General features: G+C 32.4%; 1 protein-coding gene across 1 annotated transcript; it reads left to right on the plus strand.

The window, feature by feature from the left end:
* The first annotated feature begins 8,229 nt into the window (after nt 1-8,229).
* On the plus strand, nt 8,230-13,057 carry LOC121132425 (solute carrier organic anion transporter family member 74D). The gene is given in 3 exon segments (XM_040727814.2): nt 8,230-8,370; nt 10,626-12,075; nt 12,078-13,057. Coding segments are annotated over 2 exon segments (1,932 nt in total). The 5' UTR covers nt 8,230-8,370; nt 10,626-10,635; the 3' UTR covers nt 12,570-13,057.
* The last annotated feature ends 2,066 nt before the right edge of the window (nt 13,058-15,123 follow it).

Genomic DNA, 15,123 nt, shown 5'->3' on the forward strand with positions numbered 1-15,123 from the left:
GAAATTCGTTGGTCACGTTCAGATGACATTTTCTCGGTTTCTAAGCACTTAGATATTAGCTTTTTTTTCCTTTTTTTTTAGTATTTGACCGTAACAATTTCACAAAAAAAAAATCACCGCACCTGGTATAACAAGAGTGGGGCTAGTTGGAGGATTTTCCAAATTTTGGCATACTTTTCATATTGTAAATAGAAGTGATATAGAGATCCAAATTTTTTTGTTACTTTCAAAACAATGTCCAGCTTTTAATACATATTTCATAATATAGTTCATGGTAGGGCGAGGGGAGGGGGACTGGAGATAGTTGCAAAACGGGACAATCAACAGTCCCTTCTTCTCGAACACCAAAAAAGCTACAACCATAAAGTTTAGATCCAAATTCGATAACATAATTACTCTGAAAAAATTAAGAATCAAATAATTAATGTCCACTTTCACTCGAGATATTGGATAAAAAATGGTATTGAGAAGTCAAAGTAGTTTTTTATATGATATAATAGTTTCTAATAATGATTTCTTTTTCCCAGAACTGAAATCATTATAATCTTTGTTTCAATTTTATCAGAATTCAAATAACAAAAAGGAAATTTTTTAGATATTTAACCCTCAATACTTACAAAAAGTAATGCAAATTCCCTGACATTTTATTTTGTATTATTAAACTAGCAGTTGAATCAGGCATTATCCAGAGTTATAAGGCGTCAACGAACAGACAAACTTTGATTAATAATATAGAAGATAACTTCCTAAGAAATCCTCAGTGTTAGTCTCCGTTTATGAGCACACTCACACGTAGTTACTCATTACTTAGATGTTCTCTCCTTAAGAATGAAAGACTAATAATAATTGTTTGAGATTTTTTTTTTTGAAATGACGTAATATGCCAGGTAGTGCTTTAGTTCGTTGCTATGTCTAATCTAAAGTCATTTTGATAGATAAAGTACTTACTTTTCTTTTTTAATATGAATTCAACTAAACGCCTCTGTACGCCAAAAAAATTATGTAGTCTAATTGTCTTAATTTCTAACTCAAATTCGATATTTTTCAATTATTTTCACCGTACCTAACATCATTCACCAAACATTTGATTTATAGAGTTTAGCTATAAAGTAATTTATTGCACCCTCAGCGCCTCCTGGCAGATAAAAACTATTTATGTAGCCTATTATTTTTAACTTTGGTGTTGGGAAGGGATCTACAACCTGCGGCTCCGGAGCTGTATGTAACTCTTTCATCCTGATGCTGCAGATCTGGAATGAGGTTCAGTAAAAAATAAAACTTTAGTTTAGTGAATTATTGTTTTTCTTTTTTTTAAATTAAGGTAGTTTTTAAGAGTTTTAAGAGTAAATCTCTTGTTAAAATAAAATGATAATGTAAACAATATATACTAGGTATGCGCCTATGAAAAGAGACTTTCGGCTATTGGTCTCTAAGTGTCACCAATTGGATTTTATAAACCGGGTCCAAAAATGTAAATGCTTATTTCGACATGTTTCAACAATATTTAGTTCATTGTTTCAATCAATAACGCAATTTTTTGCTCATAAAAATGTCTTATTTTGTGCCTACAAACTACGATGTGCGGACATAATTGATTTTCTGTTACCAATTGAAGAAAAACGCTTAATGTTCTAAGCAGAGCACAGTACTACAGGTGGTTTGAAAAATTCCAAAGTGGTGATATGGGAAAGAAGGTAATGCTGTGTGTGTTCTGGGACCAGTGTGGTGTAACATGGTATGACCTTCTACAACCCGGTCAAACCGTTAATGTTGATTGCTAACAACAACAATTCGCCGAATTGAACCATACTATACGCCAAAAACGCCCAATATATGAAGGTAATTTCCCTTGATGCCAACGCACCACCGCATCCTTCTTTAGCCACTCACTAGCTTGGTGAATCGTACAAGTGGGAACATCTTGCTCATGCAGCTTCCCAGATCTTAACCCATGCATTTCTGTCAATAAATCCTAACTCTCACAAAGTTTGAGTAATTCCAGATATCTCTTCAAGAAAATTTACCTTGTTTTAATAAAGAGTGTATTTATTTGTATTTCAATAAAATTCAATGAGAAAGAGTGATAAGCAAATTTTGATTAAAAGTGTGAAAAAATGATTGTATAAATGTAATTTATTTTCTTCTCTTAGGCTTTAGTGACTTATTTGAAGTACAATCTAATAATTAAGGTCTTTCCTGGAGGAAATTTGGGAGTAGTTTTTTTTCGTGCCAGATAGTTTCCGAGATACAAAGGCAATAGAACAATCTAAGCCAAGCCATTAATGAGATGGAAAGGACGGCTCCAAGTCCCAGAGGTGACACTTCAGTAAAGAGAGAAACAATGGTAACGTTAGATCGTAGTGGGCAAGAACAGGAGTTTTGGATATAATTCCCTTGATTGCTGAGAAGCTTTCTTCAGCCTCGTAGGACCACACAAAATTCACAATTGACTTTGTTAATTCGTATAATGGAGATGCTATTGAGGATAGGTTCTCCACGAAGCTCCCATAAAATTGAACAAGTTCCAAGAATGACTTGAATTGAGGAGTAGATTCATAAGTAGGAAATGCCAGCAGTGGACAAACTAATTCAAGATCAAGTGACTTTCTATTTTAATGTTAAAATATGGCTTGTAAACACATATCTGCTATTTTTCAAGCGAGCTCCAGTAGACTTGATATGATCATAAACTTTTTTGAGAGTAGATATCTGACATCAAATGAGAGTAAATAATGAGGTCATCGACGTAGACTTTTACATTGGAGATACCTTCGAACAGGTTCTCATGTGCAGCTTGATCAATAGCCGGAGCCAAAAAAAGGCCATAAGATATTTATACTTTAGAATACCTAGAGGTTTATTGATCGTCTAAATTTCTTTAGATTACTTCTCTAGTTCATACTGTTCATAACAGGGGCTAAATTTAAGTTTAGAGAAGAGACGTGAACCTGCTAGCCCTGAGAACAGTTCTTCAAGTTGTGGAGAGTGTAGAAGAGTTTATTAAGTACAAAAAATATTGTTGGAGGATAGTCCGCGCAGATGCAAGCCTTCCTGTTCGGTTGAAGGATAGTTACAATAGGCGAAGCCCATTCTGAAGTCTATTAAGCTCCTCAATAACTTTATCTCGAAATGCAAGTGGAACAGGACGAGCTCAGAGATAGCGTGGTTGAGATCCTTCTTTAATATAAATAGCTACCCCTGCGTGGTTAGCGGCGTGGTTACCTGAGGTTTCGAATATGCATTAGTATTTTGCATTGATATATTCTAAATCATACTCCATTGAGTGTACGGAATTACACAGGAAATATGGCTTGCGAAGAGAAACAATACCAAGTTCTAAGCAGGCTCGAGATCCTAAGATTGGTTGATATACATTCGTTACAAGGAAATCAAAGAGACCTTTCCTTGAGTTTTCAAAGAAGGGAGGAAGGCGTAATCAACAAAAACGGTAATATGCCTACCGTGACTAGAGATAGACGCCGTTTTCACAAGTTGACGAACGATAATATTTACATTAGCCCCTAAGTCGAGTAGGAATGTAACAGGTTTGTTCAATATAATGGCCTTGATAAATGCTTGTTTGGAAGAATTCGGAGAAGAGATCTTGGAGAGTTTACATTTCATCAGGTTGCTTTGACCAGATTTGTAGCACGATGCAAAATGATCAGCACCATTGCATTTGAAGGAAATTTTACAAATAGCAGGACAACGAGAACGAAGAAGTGGGTGCGTTGTGGAACAGAATTTGCATTTTGTTCCCTTTGTCTGAGACACAGACGGGAATTAGGTTTGGATCAAGGAGTGCCTTTTGGGCCCCTATATTAAAAAACAATGACATATTTTTCATTTACCAATTCTTGAGAGTGAGCTTCTACTGATTCATGGCACGACCTATCTGGATTCCTTCTTCAAGTATAGCAATTTTTTTTTCAAAAACAGTCTGTCGCAGTTTAGTAGAAGTCGTATTCCTGATGATAGCTCCCACGAGTACATTATCTTCATAAGAAGAATTACAGGATGGACACTGGAGTTTGCAGAACCGTGCCTGACTCTTTAGACGGGTTACAAAGTCATCAATTGGTTCTCCCACAGTCTGCTTTATCTCAGTCAATCAGAACAGTTCATATAATAGAGACTTCATTCAAGAAAAGGCTTCTTCCATAGCGCGTAGGAGAGCTGTTTAGGGATCCTCATTGACTTTAGGTTCCACATCGAGGGTTTTATGCCACTGTTAGACATCTGAGCCGCCGCCATGAAGTAAGAGAGCCAAATTTTGTTCTGCAAACAAATCAGGATAAAGGGCTACATAGTTCCAGAATTCATCACTCCATGTGGACCACCGATGACCTCTTCTAGGCCCAGACATTTCACATGGAGAAGGTTGGGAAAAAAAAAGTTCCGGGTTCTCTAACATGTATACGTATCAAGAATTGAAGAAGAAGGCTTCTCAAAGTCGAAAGTTTTATGATCCAATCCATAAGTTTCAAAATGCCCTTTTAATAAGGTTAGGCTACAAGTTGAGATTTACGTAGGCCCAGCAGTTCTTCCTTATACTCGTCTAGTTCCATTCTGGGGCATTCCTTCCGTACTGTAGGGTGTGGAAGAAGCTTCACCATCATCGTATGCCAGGGTGTTATGTATAGATACCTATTAATATGATGAGTAATTAAATTAATTCAGGCTCATCGTCAGGATCTTCTATTAGATTCCACAGAAGGGTACTACCGAGTGAGTGCAAAGATGTATTCAGGTTCTTCATTAATAAACAACTAACTAACAATAAAAATATAAACATCGAAACATTTTGAGAAATTGCATTTTATTTGCCACAATCTGTATTTTTTCATATTCAATTATATTTTGCATTTTCAAGAGTATCAAAAGAGCGTGCAGGTTTGATTATATTTAAATACTATGGACAGAAAACAAAAAAAAAATGCTGGATACAAGGAGGTTTTACGATAGAAATTTACCGACTATTTATTTATAGTTAATATTATATCCTTTTATTTTTTGATTGGCTATCTTTAAGGTAGCGTGTTTGTGATAATTCATATTATAAGAGTTTATACTTTTGCATTGGGGGGGGTAAATATTTTACGATACATAGACATAAAACTTTTGCTTATTACTTTCCATTATTAAAAAAAAGGTTGCTGAATAAATATCAGTTAATTTTTGATTATTTAAATTTTACAGCATTGAACTGACCGGATTAAAAGTCATGTAAATAAAAAATTAAGATTAAATTTTGCAAATATCTTGTCTGGCATACATTATTTTAAATAACATAGGACGAATATCATGTTTTTATTTTCCTAACCATACAAAATAAAAATAAATAAATAGTACATGTTGACTTTGACCAATAATTTAGGCCTTTTTATAAGGTATATTTCTAAAAGAAGTTCCCGTACAACGTGTATTTCTTATAACGCAAATTTTTCTCAATCCCAATAACCGCAATAAGCGGGAAACGATGGATTGGGTGAACGAGGAATTCTATATATCTTCGAAACCCAAGAGATTTTACAACCCCGTCGTTGAAGCTTATGAATCCTAACAGATCAGGGGTGTCTTCAAGTGGTGGGTTGGAGGGGCTGTATGCAAAATTTGATTTTTTTTGTGAATAGCTTTGTATTTTTTAAATTTAAAAAAAAAATATATAATTTTTTTGTCCATAGCTCTGGATTTTTAAGAAATTTTTTCAAAATTTTAATTTTTGTTTTTTCCCCCTCGAAAAACGAAATCTTTTGTACACCCCTACAGATTTTTATTATTTATATTCCTTATTCGAAATGAACCTGAGGATTTTATATAATTATTTATTCTGTGTTTCCTGTTGCATAAACGTGTCTTTCCGGTCTATTACTATTCATTCTCCTACATCGGAATAACGTCTCTTTCATAAAGATAAAATATATAAAGTGATAATACTGATCCATCGCAAGGGAAGTTCTTTGACTTCGGCAGACGAGTGAATTAAGATAGCTGACCAAAACAATTGAAAACATAGTATTTCTTGATATAATTAAGCTTTCAAAATTTTTATAGTATTAGTATAGTCGTTGTGATAAATAATGGTTTTAAGAAAAATAATGAAGCTTTTTAATGTATTATTGATCCTTTCTTTGATTTATCTCCTGATTCAAACCATATTTAAACAATATTTAAATCTACTTTAAAATTTTATGCGGGCATAAAATTATATTATTTGAGGAAATATGGATGCGAGAGGATTCAAGGGACCATACTCACGAATTTTGTAATTATTTAAGAATAAATAATTATCGATTCTTGAATTGAATTCTAGTCAAAAATATTTTTCCAAATCTATCATTAATATTCGAAAGGCTAAATAAAATTATATTTAAATTTTAAAATGCAATAAAATTAAATATAACAGGCGAAGTAAAAAGTTCAGAGCACTTTTTCACTTTATTTCGACAATAAAATTAACATAGTAAGGATTATCCGATTTAAATGGTTCCAAAAGGTGTTCTGCCTAATTTAAAGTTCCTGTGCAATAAGTGCTCACATGCCTGCCTGACGCGACAATTTCCATTATTTTATCGTTATTGTATTCAGGGGAGAATTTTCCGTGAATCCTTTTTTATATTATCCCTCACTGTATTTTATCTCTATGGTTTCTTCCCATTCATTAGAGATCAAAAAATGTGAAGAAAAGTTGATGCCCTCATAGTTGACCAAAGCATTCAAAATTGTTGTTGTAATAAATAGTTAACAATATTGATGGTGAAGCAAATTTTTTTATGTTCCTCATTGTTTTTTTACATTAGATAATTTTTTTATTTATATAATTCTTCAGGTTTGATAGAAGTAAAGGAGGATTCCTTACAAGGACTAGAGTAAAGTATAGTTAACTATGTTTTTCAATTGTATTGGTGTACTTCCTCAAGGTTTCAAAAGGTATACCTTGCCTTTGCACAGTCTACGCGCTTTATTTGTTTTATATTTCTATACCCTTCCTCACAACTAGAGATAGGACGTATTTTGGAGCCGTATCCAAAGTAACCGGGTATGCTATAGGTAAACTTGAATCGGAATGGGGGTACCCAAACATTTACGGATCGTAAAAAAAAAAACTGAGGGATTTTAGATATATAAAAAAGCTTATTGTATTATTTCCAAGCTTATTAAATAAAAATTCAAGAGTTGGAAGCTATTCTCCAAAAATTAAATTTTTTGAAAAAAAATGTCAAAAATCCAAAGCTGTTTAGAAAAAAACTGAATTTTTTTAGAACAAAAATTTACAAAATTAAATTTCAAATATAAAATTTTTGAAAAGTTAAATTAAAATATTAAACTTTTCGGAGAAAAAATTTTAAAATCCGTAGATATTCACAGACTATTAAATTTTTTCAGTAAGAATCAAAAATTCATTAATTTTTTGGAGGGAGGTCTACAGCCTGAAATATAAGCTTATTCCTGATTCTTTTTTATTTATGTTCGAACTTTATATAAAATACTAAATAAATTTTCGATAATTATCCGTCTCATTTTGTGTTCGGATCTGGCTCCGAAAGTTAGGGCACCCGAAAATTATCCAAATATTTATGTCTAAAAATCTGAACTGAATCGAATCTGTGAAAATGTGGACCGGTCTTATTTTTATGCACGTCTAGCTTTTTGAAAGAATATAAGCTGTAGTGTATTTTGCTATCAACTGTATTTGTTAATTTTTATAAGTTAACTCTTGTAGAATTTAAAGGACTCTAGGTTTTCGAACTCAAAAAAGAAATTACGTAGGATGTGGATTTTTATATTGATTAATAGAAATCAAAGGACCTCATGTAGAAACCGTGTCGTTTCATACTCAGCCATTGATAAAATATGAATTCAGTGTATACAATAATTAAGAATAATTTCTTGAATTATAATAAACAGTTGGTATGATACAAAAGTCTAGCTAACATGTTTTATCAATTTTCTTCTTCCTTTTTTGATAGTCGAGGTTAAGTGTGGATAAAAACTTCTACTTATTTACTTTGTTGAAAGGTTGGGAGATTTTGACCACAAAAAAAAAAAAAATCGGACTGAACTTCCAAAACGAAAACATAGAAATAGTAAAAGTATTTTATGAGACGCGCGCCCATCAGTGAACCGACCTATGCTTCATAAACTCTCTTCATGAATAATAAAAAAATAAATATTTATTCGTGCTTAGAGTTCCAATACCTTCTACTCCGCAGTGATAACAGGTGAATCCATATGCAAACGTCACATTCACCCAAGTTTGCTTTTAAAAGTAGATAATGTCTTCATAGAAGATTCTTACAATAATTATTGTGCATGATCGTGTCAAGTGATTCTTTCAGTTAATCTTTATTCCTAAAAAGCTCTATTGAGGTAATTTAAAAAAAACTAATTTCCAGGGGTGTCTTCAGTGGTTGTGTTGGAGGGGTTGTAGCGCCCCCCAAATATCCAAAAATTATAATTTTTTAATTTTTTTTCTAAAAAATTAAATTTTCTTTGAAAAGCTGTCAAATATTTAAAAAAAATCCCAAATTTTTTGTTTTATTGTCAACAACTGTGGATTTTTAACATTTTTTTTCCAACAAAATTAAATTAGCGGGAATAACTATGGATTTAGAAATTTTTTGTCTACAGCTGTGGATTTTTAACATTAAAAAAAAAATTAACTTTTTACGAATAGTTATAGATTGCAGAATTTTTTTCCTAAAAATATTTATTTTAGTCAACAGCTGTGGATTTTTAACATTTTTTTTTTTAAATAAACTTTTTGTCAATAGCTTGTGATTTTTACTTTTTTTTCTAAAAAATTTGTATTTTGTGAATAGTTGTGGGTTTTTTTTCGGAAAAATTTAATATTTAAATTAATTTTTGCAAAAAATTACCATTTAATATTTTTTTTTCAAACACTTAATATTTGAAACTTTTTTCCCAAACATTTAATATTTGAATTTTTTTACAAAAGTTGAATTTTTAGAATTTTGTACCAAAAATTTAATATGTGAATTTTTTTTTTTTTAAATTTGATTTTTTTTGTGAATAGCTGTAGACTCATGAAATTTTTACCGATAAATTTTTTATAATTAATTGTTACTTTAAAAAAAAGTTTGAATAATTTTGAAAATTTTTTCAGATTCCCATTCCTTGCAATTTTGAAAATAATGATTTACGTCATACCGATCCGTAATCACTAGTGATGTGCTCGAGCTGAAATTTGCTGCTTGAGTATTTTTGAGTTTATTAAAAAAACAAAACAAAAAAAAACACTCAAAGATGAATGAGCTATATTTGTTTCTCACTCTAACACTTCGTGCTCACAAACAAACTCACCAGTGAAAATATCATTTAAATTATCCTCCCGTAATTTATGGTTAACAGATTGAAGAAAATCTATTACTGCTTCGTAAAAAAACACTTTTTTGTGCAATTTTTTTATAAGGTTTTTGTCCAAAAATAAAAATTATTTGATTAAATTCAGAGGTGGGGAAAAAAAAAAATCAACTTTTGTAATTTAAAAAAAAAGAAAAGGAAAAAGGCTGATCTCCCAAAAATATATATATACATATATATTGGTAAACGTAAAAACATAAATTCGAAATTTTAGAAAATAATTTAGTTCAGAACGATTTACATAAAAAAGAGTCCTGAGTTTGAACGAGTCCAGAGTAAAAACAAGCCGATTTCTTGTCTTTGCTTTTGTTTACTTCATGAAACTCAAATTGACGAGCATCACAAATAATAACCAAAAGTACAAATTGATACTATCAATTTCAGGAATAAATTTTCTCCTGATTTTAACCATGGATAAATTAGCATCTGGTTAAACTATTCATTTTTTAAATCACACAACCTCTCCATTGTAACCATTAGTATTTTGAGTCAATGAATTATTTTATTTTATAGTTTAGGTAAAAAATGAATTACTTAATGTAAAGTAATCTATAGATAAAAAAGCTTCATCACAAAATCTTCAATACAAGGGAAATATGATGATTGATGAACTATGAAGGAAATGATAAACAAATAACTCTGTTACGGTTACTCACACAAAAAAATGGTTTCCTTCGATGAAGTTGAATTAGAGTCTTTCCTCCATACTTATATAGAAAATATGGGATTAAAAGTTATATTTAAAAATTAGTTTTTTCTTTAACGAAATTGAATAATGCTTGATAGTTGCTTTTAGAGAACCCTTTCAAGTTTTACCCCCGAAAATATGAAATTTTCCGACTAAATTTTGCATCTTTCCACAGCTTCATGATTAATTACTTAGATCCCAAATCAGAGTTGAAAGAAACCTGGGACAAGCCCCTTTCTGCGCGTTCATGATTCATCAATTGAATACAAAAAATAAATATATTCTTTTACAAATTTTGTTTAATGGAAGAATTATTTATTTGCAAGTCTCTATTAACGAGGTTCCGCGTTTAGTTTCTATCTAAATGTTACGCCATTTATATTTTAACGCTAGAATGTACATAACTGTAAAAATAAATCTGATGAATACTTTAATTTCCCAATGACGTAATTAATTATTCAATGAATACCTATTTCTCAAAGTCATTTGTGTAAAAACATTTTCTGTTTTTAAATCGGCATAATATAACTGAATAGTATTGTTTCTCTTTTAGATACATGAAGATGATATCGACTCTATGCGGCCTTGGCTCTTGGAGGCCTCAGGTGCTACAACGATTTGCTACTCGAAGAATGTATATCTTTATATATTGTATAATTGGTGTAATACATGGAATGCTCTTCTCCTATTTCTCAACAATCTTATCTACTATTGAAAAAAAGTTTGGACTCAAATCTCAGGAAATTGCCTGGGTTTACTCTGGAAACGAAATTAGTCAGGCTTTTTTTCTATTTGCACTACCATTCATGGGAATCATTCGTAAGAGAACTCTTTTCATGGGAGTCTCAATTATTCTGTCAGGAGTAGGAGTCACAATTTGTGGGATACCCCATTTTTTCGAAGTGGAGCCTTCATATCCCTCTCTGAGACACAAGAACTATTTATGTCTGGAAGAATCATCTCCATCTACCTGCTTAACGGATTCTCCAGAAGACATCTCATTGAGTAGTAGTAAATGGCTTGGAATTTGTTTGATTTTCTTCGGGATATTCTTGCACGGAATCGGTTCTTCTTTTTACAATAGCTTCGGTATACCTTACATTGATGATAACTCAGATAAGGTCAAATCTCCAATATCCTTGTCCTTTGTTTTTGCTGCAAAAATGGCTGGTCCATTTTTCGGATCAGTTTTTGCGTCACTATTTTTAAAATTGAACGAATACCCAGAAAAAAACTATGAAATGCTAGGGTTTGATGAAAAAGATGAACGCTGGATAGGAGCCTGGTGGCTTGGATTCTTTATTTTGGGACCGATTTTAATTGTTGTAGCACCATTACTTATTTTATTTCCTGAGGAACTCCCTCGTTCTGACGGAGAAAAAAGTAATAAGGAGTCTGAATTTGCGGTTGAAACTCCAGAAACAGCTTCAGAATGGTGGGAGCATACAAAGTCGTTGGTGTCTCGTCTTTTAACAAATAAAATTTATATATTCAATCTGTGTTCAAGCATTGCATTTCTATTCGGATTTGTAGGATTTATTACATTTTTGCCTAAATTTATAACATTTAATTTTCGCAAAAGCTCATCCTCATCTGGACTTTCCAGTGGTGCTACTAATTTTATCTCTTCTACCATTGGTATAATGACCTCTGGATGGGTGATATCAAGATATAAGCTAAAAGCAAGGTCTCTTGCAATGTGGTGTGTATTCTCTGATGTGGTTGGTATATTTTTCTTTACTGCAGTAGTTTTCATTGGATGTAAATCCATCAATTTTTTACCACCTTGTGAAACGGACTGCTACTGTACAGACTCCGATTTTCTTCCAATTTGCTCACTCAATGGAGCTCAACAGTTTGTATCACCTTGCTATGCAGGTGTACTTCATCCTTTCTACACGATGAAGGTAAAACTATATATGAGAACTGTTCATGTATTGATACATTGGAATTCACGGATATATCTAATATGTCAATTTCCAAGAACATTGGAGGTGATGGAATCAATGGATACTGTGAAGACGAATCTTGTGGCTCTCAATTTCTTATTTTTATATCACTGATGGGAATTTTTGGTATTTTGGGTAGTTCAACGAGGATACCTAATTTGATCATCAGTCTCCGTGCTATTCATCCCAAAGACAAAGCTTCTGCATTGACTCTCTCTGTGTCACTCCTTAGTTTGTTTGCATTTTTGCCGGCCACAGTAGTCTTTGGTTATATTATAGATAAAACTTGTGCAGTTTGGAAAACTCAAGAGTGTACAAATGAAGAGGCGAGTTGTCTTGTCTACGATAATTCATCCATGAGATTATATTCAGGGATTTTTATGTGTGTCTTTATCCTGATTCAGTCTGTTTTTGATTTGCTAGTCTGGTATTACTCAAAGGATTTGATTGTTTTTGATAATCAAGAAGAAGAAGAGTTGGCAGAAAAAAAACCACACGTTGTTCAAAATGACTCAAATACTCGTGTGTCTCAAGTTGAACATTTATAATTGCAATATTCTTTATTATTATTTTTTAAGATTAACTTTTGATAGTTAATTTGAAACCAAGAAATACCTGAAAAATATGCTTATCATTCCATAAATTAGATGTTAATATTTACTGGGATTCTCGAGGCCTAAGATAATCACGAGGGGAATATAAATTGGTTGAGAAATGAAAAAGAAGAGTCATTGGTTTTTTTACTGTATGCCTTTCAAGAGGAGAAGGAAAGAAAAAGAGGATGGGCTAATTATTCATGGATACCAGAGAACTGAATAATCAAGCTTTTAAGACTCACTCAACCTTTCTAGTAATTTGGTCCATTGAAGTGTTTAATACATATGCTTAAAACATGCAAATCTATTATTTTTTATAGAATATATTTATATTAAAATTGTTACAGTTGTAAGACAGAATTTTCTTCAAATACAAATTGCTACCTTGTACGGCTGCATATTTTAACAAATTTCTTAAGGAAATATAATTTAAATAAAAATTGAAATTTCAATAGAATTTAATTATTTTATTAAATCAGAGAGTCAGCAAAGCATTCAGAGTGTTTGCAGGGTGCAAAAGAACCCCTTAGAGTTTTTATCACTTTTATTGTTAGAAATTGTTATTGTTTATTGTTTCAAACAAATGACTTTAATAAAACGTTATAGGATAGTTCAGGCAGAACTTTTATTGAATATGATCACCTTTTTCTTATATGGCAGCCTCCATACAAGGTCTGAAGTTCAAGCTGCTGTTAATAATGAACTGGTGAGAAAGGTGTCCCAATTTTTGGTCATGGAGAACTTCAGAGATTCTACAGGGGGTTCCAGATAAGTTGGGAAAGTCGTTTAAGGCTCATAACGAACGAACTAGAATATTTTCTATTATTTGAAAGCTACATTTAACGACATTCAATTATTCTGAATGAGACCACCTCTCTTGATAACCTCGGCCACACGGTGTCCAATCCTTTGGCTCGTCCGTGTGACTTCTTGTGGATACAGTATTGTCAGTGCATGGGTACTGGGATTTGTTAGGCCCTCCACAGACGAATGATACTTGGCACAGGCATCATGCTCGATCCTCCTCTAGAGATAAAAATGGCATGCGTTCATGTCTGGGCTGTTTGCATGGCAAAAATCTGGGCTCCAAAAGTGAACAATTTATGGTTCTACCTTATCTTGTAAGCCTTTAAAGATTATCCTTTTTAAAATGCATTTTAAAACAACCTCCTGAAAGGAGTATGAGATTTTAATTTCTAAGTTTTGGTTCTACACCCTGTATGTACTGAGTTTGTCTCATTACATACTAATATTAATAAATTATATTTTAATTTCAAAAATGACAGCACACCTATTTAAATTAAAAGACAGAGTTTATCAAATGATTGAGGCATGCCAATACTCTGACACAGTTCCTCCACTTCCTCATTGACTTCTTCAAAGAGGATTGATTTATTCAGAAAGGACTCCCAACTTCAAGTAGATTATGCTAAAAGGGTTCCCCTTCGTGAATGAGTGAGTAGCGAGAAATATATTCCAGTCCAAAGTGTCAGAGTTTAGTTGGAATTTATTTGCTTCCAAAACCAATACAAGTCCAGCCGATCGATTAAAAAAAGAGCCCTTCTTTATTGAGATAATCCCTCAAAGGAAATTCTTGAGGCTATTTGTGACCAGGAGCAAAGATAGTCTTAGATACAAGGGTCACTTGAGACATCATTAGCCCTCATGATAAAATCGTGTGCTTCTCAGAAAAGTTGTCTAATATCCAGGGTATGTCCAAAATAAAATAAGCATTATAGTCTGTACCTTCTTGTTTTTAAAAATAGGGCCTATGCTGAGGAAAAAATACACATCATCCGCTATGTGGGTAATATACACCAATATTTTATATTAAATGATATTATTTTGTCGAAAGACGACACCACTCTCTGTTGCTTTGTTTACAAGGCAATAGTAAACAAAACTCATGCCTCATTTCACTTATAAGTTATAACGAGGAAGTAATAGATAAAATATAACCAGTGGGATTGCTATGTCATACCCCTCCTCGAAGAAATGTCTGACTCTGGCCTGAGTAAAGATTAAAACCATGAATTCTTCCATCAAGTGATGACTTTGAAGTAGGTCCCATTGGGCATTTAATGGAAGAATGAAAAATATTGACATTCAGAGAGAGGCTTTTTGGTCTACTTACGTACAACACCGATGATGATATTTATAAATCGATGAAATGTAATGTATTCGAATTCTTCCTTGATCTTCAAGTGGGGAGTTTTATCACAAATTTTGCAGTACATAATGATGAGTCATCCTATGAAAAGTACGTGGTCATCACTTATCAAGCACTCAATGAAGTATTTTTAAAATTAAAGAAACACAAACAACTATAAAATATAGGAAGTTCTTATAATGAAAAGAAAAAAGAAGGAATTACCCTGTCTTCCTTCTAGTTAGATGTTCTAGTATTAGTAAAAAGAAATGGACAAGGTGGGTATTTCTCCATCTATTTCTCTGGTATCCATTCCCAACTTCTGTGATAATCTAAGGTGTAATTAAGATCAAAATA

The sequence above is a fragment of the Lepeophtheirus salmonis genome, chromosome 2, assembly GCF_016086655.4.
Source record: "Lepeophtheirus salmonis chromosome 2, UVic_Lsal_1.4, whole genome shotgun sequence".
Classification (NCBI taxonomy): domain Eukaryota; kingdom Metazoa; phylum Arthropoda; class Copepoda; order Siphonostomatoida; family Caligidae; genus Lepeophtheirus; species Lepeophtheirus salmonis.